The 7,938-nt window shown below is 50.0% G+C and overlaps 1 protein-coding gene across 3 annotated transcripts in view; it reads right to left on the reverse strand.

Moving 5' to 3' along the window:
- The window catches only part of tbc1d1 (TBC1 (tre-2/USP6, BUB2, cdc16) domain family, member 1), a 146,367-nt gene extending 138,831 nt beyond the window's left edge, over positions 1 to 7,536 (reverse strand). The window contains exon 1 of one of the 3 annotated variants that reach the window (XM_042318262.1): positions 7,005 to 7,536. In XM_042318262.1, the coding sequence (XP_042174196.1) occupies positions 7,005 to 7,394 (390 nt within the window). In that variant the 5' untranslated portion in view covers positions 7,395 to 7,536. Of the gene's footprint in view, positions 43 to 6,312; positions 6,331 to 7,004 lie in introns of those variants that run through there. The other 2 variants (XM_042318264.1, XM_042318263.1) reach the window with 2 other exon arrangements.
- Positions 7,537 to 7,938: the final 402 nt, after the last annotated feature.

The raw sequence follows: 7,938 nt of genomic DNA on the forward strand, positions 1-7,938 counted from the left end.
TTCTTTATGAGAGGAAGCGGATTGATCAACATCCGGAAGGAAACGAGAACTACAAGACACTAAATCACATGGATGGGACGTACTGTTGATCCAAACGAGTAGCTACATTTCTATTTATTTTATTTATTTATTTATTTTATTTCACCTTTATTTAACCAGGTAGGCAAGTTGAGAACAAGTTCTCATTTACAATTGCGACCTGGCCAAGATAAAGCAAAGCAGTTCGACAGATACAACAACACAGAGTTACACATGGAGTAAAACAAACATACAGTCAATAATACAGTATAAACAAGTCTATATACGATGTGAGCAAATGAGGTGAGAAGGGAGGTAAAGGCAAAAAAGGCCTTGGTGGCAAAGTAAATACAATATAGCAAGTAAAACACTGGAATGATAGATTTGCAGTGGAAGAATGTGCAAAGTAGAGATAAAAACATAATGGGGTGCAACATGCCACCTTCTCCGAAGACGGGTTTGATGAGTAACTGACTGACTGTTCTGTAAATCACTGACTTATACATTTGGGTTATACACACCAGTAAAAAAACAACACAGAGATTGAAACTGTGGAATTAGACTCGGCTACTAAAGTAGTTCGGGAATAGGCTACTTTCAAAATCAAGATGGAACTGAGAGTCGGACCTCTGAAGAAGAGGAAGTTACAAAAAAAAATCATGAATTTAACTTTTATCAAACACGAATCGCGTTGAAAAGTGACTTAACTTTTTATTTTTTTTATTTTAAGTGTTCAACGACGTCACCTGGTGGCACAAAATGTAATTGAATCTCTGCGCTCTCAATTCAAAAGGGGGATTTATTGGCATGGGGGGGACAATTTAACAATTTAACAATTTAAAAAATGCTCTCTCTGTCATCCCTCGCTCTCATTCTAGAAGCTATTTGCAGTGACAAACAGAAGTTTAATGACAACATTGAACAGTGAACCAAAATATTTGTGTATTGAATATCTAATAATGAAAGAGAAGGATTTTGTTTGTGTGAAACAGGCGGAAAAAAACTATTGTTTTCCGTCACTTAGGAAAATACACTAGATATAGACAACCTAGATGGGTAAACTATAGAGAATAGTAGCAGACTGTATTACCACTAGATATAGACAACCTAGATGGGTAAACTATAGAGAATAGTAGCAGACTGTATTAACACCAGATATAGACAACCTAGATGGGTAAACTATAGAGAATAGTAGCAGACTGTATTACCACTAGATATAGACAACCTAGATGGGTAAACTATAGAGAATGCTAGCAGACTGTATTACCACTAGATATAGACAACCTAGATGGGTAAACTATAGAGAATGGTAGCAGACTGTATTTACACTAGATATAGACAACCTAGATGGGTAAACTATAGAGAATGGTAGCAGACTGTATTAACACCAGATATAGACAACCTAGATGGGTAAACTATAGAGAATGGTAGCAGACTGTATTACCACTAGATATAGACAACCTAGATGGGTAAACTATAGAGAATACTAGCAGACTGTATTACCACTAGATATAGACAACCTAGATGGGTAAACTATAGAGAATGGTAGCAGACTGTATTACCACTAGATATAGACAACCTAGATGGGTAAACTAGAGAATGGTAGCAGACTGAATGGTAGACAACCTAGAGACTGTATTACCACTAGATATAGACAACCTAGATGGGTCAACTATAGAGAATGGTAGCAGACTGCATTACCACTAGATATAGACAACCTAGATGGGTACCTATTGAGAATACTAGCAGACTGTATTACCACTAGATATAGACAACCTAGATGGGTCAACTATAGAGAATGGTAGCAGACTGTATTACCACTAGATATAGACAACCAAGATGGGTAAACTATAGAGAATGGTAGCAGACTGTATTACCGCTAGATATAGACAACCTAGATGTATGCATCTAGACAACCTTCTATGTACAGCCAGCTGTCTCTCAGGGCATCTTCAATGTACAGCCAGCTGTCTCTCAGGGCATCTTCAATGTACAGCCAGCTGTCTCTCAGGGCATCTTCAATGTACAGCCAGCTGTCTCTCAGGGCATCGTCAATGTACAGCGAGCTGTCTCTCAGGGCATCTTCAAGCTGTACAGGGCATCTTCAATGTACAGACTGCTGCATCTTCAATCACAGCCAGCTGTCTCTCAGGGCATCTTCAATGTACAGCCAGCTGTCTCTCAGGGCATCTTCAATGTACAGCCAGCTGTCTCTCAGGGCATCTTCAATGTACAGCGAGCTGTCTCTCAGGGCATCTTCAATGTACAGCCAGCTGTCTCTCAGGGCATCTTCAATGGAAGCTTCTCTAAACATCAGATATGTACAGCGAGCTGTCTCTCAGGGCATCTTCAATGTACAGCGAGCTGTCTCTCAGGGCATCTTCTATGTACAGCGAGCTGTCTCTCAGGGCATCGTCAATGTACAGCCAGCTGTCTCTCAGGGCATCTTCAATGTACAGCCAGCTGTCTCTCAGGGCATCGTCAATGTACAGCGAGCTGTCTCTCAGGGCATCTTCAATGGTACAGCGAGCTGTCTCTCAGGGCATCAGATATGTACAGTGTGAGCTGTCTCTCAGGGCATTTGCAATGTACAGAGCTGTCTCTCAGGGCATCTTCTATGTACAGGAGCTGTCTCTCAGGGTGTCAATGTACAGCGAGCTGTCTCTCAGGGCATCTTCAATGGAAGCTTCTCTAAACATCAGATATGTAAAGCCTTCCTCAGGGGATGCTCAGAGGGTCCATGTTGACATGGACTCTACAAGGTGTCTAAAGCCTTCCCCAGGGATGCTGGTCCATGTTGACTCTACAAGGTGTTGAAAGCCTTCCCCAGGGATGCTGGTCCATGTTGACTCTACAAGGTGTCTGAAAGCGTTCCCCAGGGATGCTGGTCCATGTTGACTCTACAAGGTGTTGAAAGCCTTCCACAGGGATGCTGGCCCATGTTGACTCTACAAGGTGTTGAAAGTGTTCCACAGGGATGCTGGTCCATGTTGACTCCAATGCTTCCCACAGTTGTGTCAAAGTTGGCTGGATGTCCTTTGGGTGGTGGACCGTTCTTGATACAGAGGAAATTGTTGAGCGTGAAAAACCCAGCAGCGTTGCAGTTCTTGACACACTCAAACCAGTACGCCTGGCACCTACGACTATTCAAAGACACATTTTTAGTCTTGGCCGTTCACCCTCTGAATGACACACAGACACAATCCATGTCTCAATTATCTCAAGGCTTAAAAATCCTTCTTTAACCCGTCTCCTCCCCTTCATCTCTACACTGATTGAAGTGGATTTAACAAGTGACATCGATAAGGGATCATATCTTTCACCTGGTCAGTCTGTGTCATGGAAAGAGCAGGTGTTCCTAATGATTTGTACACTCAGCGTATAACTTATTTTAGTTGTATTTTGTATTTAAAATGAAATGTAAAATCTGATGTTGTTCTTGTCTAGAACTGGTTTTTACTTTTTCATGTATTTCTACATTTTATGTGGCCCCCGGGTAGAGTAGCTGCTGGATGTTCAGGAATTAATGGGGATCCTAATAAACTAAACTCTCTCTCTGTCTCTCCCTCTCCAGCTCTCTGTCTCCCTCTGTCGCTCTCTCTCTCCCTCTGTCGCTCTCTGTCTCTCCCTCTCCCTCTGTCTCTCTCTCTGTCTCTCCCTCTGTCGCTCTCTCTCTCCCTCTCCAGCTCTCTGTCTCCCTCTGTCGCTCTCTCTCTCTCCTCTGTCTCTCTCTCTCTGTCTCTCCTCTCTCTCTCTCTCTCTCTCTCTCTCTGTCTCTCCCTCTGTCGCTCTCTCTCTCTCTCTCTCCAGCTCTCTCTCTCCCTCTGTCTCTCCCTCTGTCTCTCTCTGTCTCTCCCTCTGTCCCTCTGTCTCTCCCTCTGTCTCTCCCTCTGTCTCTCTCTCTCTCCCTCTGTCGCTCTCTGTCTCTCCCTCTGTCAGCTCTCTGTCTCTCCCTCTGTCGCTCCCTCTGCTCTCTGTCTCCCTCTGTCGCTCTCTGTCTCTACCTCTGTCGCTCTCTGTCTCTCCCTCTGTCGCTCTCTGTCTCTCTCTGTCTCCCTCTGTCGCTCTCTCTCTCTCTCTCTGTCTCTCCCTCTGTCGCTCTCTGTCTCCCCTCTGTCGCTCTCTGTCTCTCCTCTGTCTCCCTCTGTCGCTCTCTCTCTCCCTCTGTCTGTCTCTCTCTCTCCCTCTGTCTCTCTCTGTCTCTCTCTCTCTCTCTCCCTCTGTCTCTCTCTGTCTCCCTCTGTCGCTCTCTGTCTCTCCCTCTGTCGCTCTCTGTCTCTCCCTCTGTCGCTCTCTCTCCCTCTGTCGCTCTCTGTCTCTCCCTCTCTCCCTCTGTCGCTCTCTGTCTCTCTCTCTGTCTCTCCCTCTGTCGCTCTCTCTCTCCCTCTGTCGCTCTCTGTCTCCCTCTGTCTCTGTCTCTCTGTCTCTCTCTCTCTCCCTCTGTCGCTCTCTCTCTCTCCCTCTGTCGCTCTCTGTCTCCCTCTGTCGCTCTCTGTCTCTCCCTCTGTCGCTCTCTGTCTCTCCCTCTGTCGCTCTCTCTCTCCCTCTGTCGCTCTCTGTCTCTCCCTCTGTCGCTCTCTCTCTCTCCCTCTGTCGCTCTCTGTCTCTCCCTCTGTCGCTCTCTGTCTCTCCCTCTGTGCTCTCTGTCTCCTCTGTCTGTCCCTCTCTGTCTCTCCCTCTGTCTCCCTCTGTCTCTCCCTCTGTCTCTCTCTGTCTCTCCCTCTGTCTCCCTCTGTCTCTCCCTCTGTCGCTCTCTGTCTCTCCCTCTGTCGCTCTCTGTCTCTCCCTCTGTCGCTCTCTGTCTCTCCCTCTGTCGCTCTCTGTCTCTCCCTCTGTCTCTCCCTCTGTCTCTCCCTCTGTGCTCTCTGTCTCTCCCTCCCTCTGTCGCTCTCTGTCTCTCCCTCTGTCTCTCCCTCTGTCTCTCCCTCTGTCGCTCTCTGTCTCTCCCTCTGTCTCTCCCTCTGTCTCTCCCTCTGTCTCTCCCTCTGCTCTCTGTCTCTCCTCTGTCTCTCTCTCCCTCTGTCTCTCCCTCTGTCTCTCCCTCTGTCTCTCCCTCTGTCTCTCGCTCTCTGTCTCTCTGTCTCTCCCTCCTCTCCCAGCTCTGTCTCTCCTCTGTCTCTCCCTCTGTCTCTCCCTCTGTCTCTCCCTCTGTCGCTCTCTGTCTCTCTCCCTCTGTCGCTCTCTGTCTCTCCCTCTGTCTCTCCCTCTGTCTCCCTCTGTCTCTCCCTCTCTCTGCTCTCCCTCTGTCTCTCCCTCTGTCGCTCTCTGTCTCTCCCTCTGTCGCTCTCTCTCCCTCTCTCTGTCTCTCTGTCGCTCTCTGTCTCTCCCTCTGTCGCTCTCTGTCTCCCTCTCCAGCTCTCTGTCTCCCTCTCCAGCTCTCTGTCTCCCTCTGTCGCTCTCTGTCTCTCCCTCTGTCGCTCTCTGTCTCTCCCTCTGTCGCTCTCTGTCTCTCCCTCTGTCGCTCTCTCGGTCTCTCCCTCGGTCTCCCCCTCGGTCTCTCCCTCGGTCTCTCCCTCGGTCTCTCCCTCGGTCTCTCCTGCTACTTGTCTCTCTCTCTCTCTCTCTCTCTCACACCCTCTAATTCGTCTCTCTTTCACACAACCATCATGCTAAGCCTTGTGTGTGTCAGAGCAACAGGTGGCTAGGCCACAGTGACATCACCACCAATGAATGAAGTTCACGGGTGGAGGGAGGAGAGACAGAGAGAGAGAGAGAGAGAGAGAGAGAGACAGAGAGAGAGAGACAGAGAGAGAGAGACAGAGAGAGAGAGAGAGAGAGAGAGACAGAGAGAGACAGAGAGAGAGAGAGAGAGAGAGAGAGAGAGAGAGAGAGAGAGAGACAGAGAGAGAGAGAGAGAGAGAGAGACAGAGAGAGAGAGAGAGAGAGAGAGAGAGAGAGAGAGAGAGAGAGAGAGAGAGAGAGAGAGAGAGAGAGAGAGAGAGAGAGAGAGAGAGAGAGAGAGAGAGAGAGAGAGAGAGAGACAGAGAGAGAGAGAGAGAGAGAGAGAGAGAGACAGAGAGAGACAGAGAGTGCCGAGAATTGGTCAGCACACACACGCACACACAGGCACCCTGCCACAGGAAGTGGTCTCCGTGGTAACCTGATCTACATCCTGTTTGATGAACAGAGGGAGAGGATGTTGATACAACCCGTCCTATGAGAAGTGTTTGGGTTGAAGCGTCTGTCAACGTGATTCTGTTTCTAATGTCACACTGACGCATATCATAACATCTACTGAAGCAGTAGGTCACTCACACACACACACACACACACACACACACACACACAGTGTACCTTGGTGCAGTCCTGGCATTGTACCTGACTTTCAGAGGGAGAAAGACCCAGTGTAGTTCACTACTTACTATCTCACCTTTTTGTTTTCTACAACTCTACACAATCTGCCTTCCTCCCTCCCTCTCTCTCTCCTCCTCCCCCTCCCCTCCTCTCCTCCCTCCTCTCCCCTCCTTCTCCCCTCTCTCTCTCCTCCTCCCCCTCCCCCTCCTCTCCCCTCCTTCTCCCTCTCTCTCTCCTCCTCCCCCCCTCCTCTCCCCTCCTTCTCCCTCTCTCTCTCCTCCTCCCCCTCCTTCTCCCTCTCTCTCTCCTCCCTCTCCCCTCCCTCTCCTTCTCCCTCCCTCTCTCTCCTCCCTCTCCCCCCCCTCTCTCCCCTCTCCTTCTCCCTCTCTCTCCTCCTCCTCTCCCCCCCCTCCCTCTCCCTCTCTCTCTCCTCCCTCCCCCTCCCTCTCCCCTCCTCTCCTCCTCCCCCTCCTCTCCCCCTCCTCTCCCCCTCCCCATCCTTCTCCCTCTCCCTCCCCCCTCTCTCCTCCTCTCTCTGTGTGTAATCTGAGCTGTCCATTTTCCTGAACTTTGAACTTTAATGTGAGTGTTCTGTGTCACGTTGCTGATGCTCTTATACAAACACTTCTCAACTCACACACACACACACACACTCACACACACACACACACACACACACACACACAGCGTACCTTGGTGCAGTCCTGGCATTGGAAGACGTAGCAGTAACAGAGATGTGTGTCTCGAACCAGACAACCAAAGCTACACGGCTCCCTGCTGTCGTGGAGCAGCTTGGTGACGCGGTGCGGCCGGCACTCAAACAACACCGTGTGAGTGTGTGTGAGGGGGTCCCACGGTCGCCTGTCCCTCGCCACCTCCTCCTCCGTCCACACACACCTCACCCACGAGGCGGACACACACAGACACACCGCCTGATGTCGTCGTGAGGAAACGCTCTCTCCGTTTCCGGTGTGTGTGCCTCTACTTGCAGGACTTCCAGGCGGCCGACCCACTACGGGCTTGTCTCTCTCCCCAGGCCGAGGCCTCCCGATCTCAGCCACGACCCAGGGCAGCATGGCCATGGTGGTGAGGTGATGGACCGGGAGGCAGCCAACCAGAGTCAGTCTGTATTGAACCTCTTCCTCCTCTTCCTCCTCTTCCTCTGTGTTTCTTCCGAGGGGGGTGAGGTGGAGGGGGGAGGGTGTAGGGGTGAGGGTTGTGTAGGACGACCTGTTTGGTGTGAGGTTAAGGCGGGAGGGGGTGAGGGCTGGGTGAGGATGGGTGTTGGGGGTGAGGGGGTGGGTGACGAGGACGAGGGGGTGAGGGCTGAGAAAGAGGTTCTGTTATGGGGGAGAATAAGGGGGGAGGGGGCTAAAGGAGAAGGGAGGGGAGGGGCGGTGTTTGGGGTGAGGGGAAGGGGAGGGCTGCTGGTGCCTTGGTCACGGGGCTTGACGTCAAAGTAGAGACCCTCCATGGCTGTTTGTCTCCTTGGAAGTCCTCTGGTCTATATCTGCTGGGACAACCACAACATTACCCAGAGTTTCTGAAAACTGGGACAACCACAACATTACACAGAGTTACTGAAAACTGGGACAACCACAACGTTACCCAGAGTTTCTGAAAACT

Source organism: Oncorhynchus tshawytscha, unplaced genomic scaffold, assembly GCF_018296145.1.
Source record: "Oncorhynchus tshawytscha isolate Ot180627B unplaced genomic scaffold, Otsh_v2.0 Un_scaffold_1746_pilon_pilon, whole genome shotgun sequence".
NCBI lineage: Eukaryota > Metazoa > Chordata > Actinopteri > Salmoniformes > Salmonidae > Oncorhynchus > Oncorhynchus tshawytscha.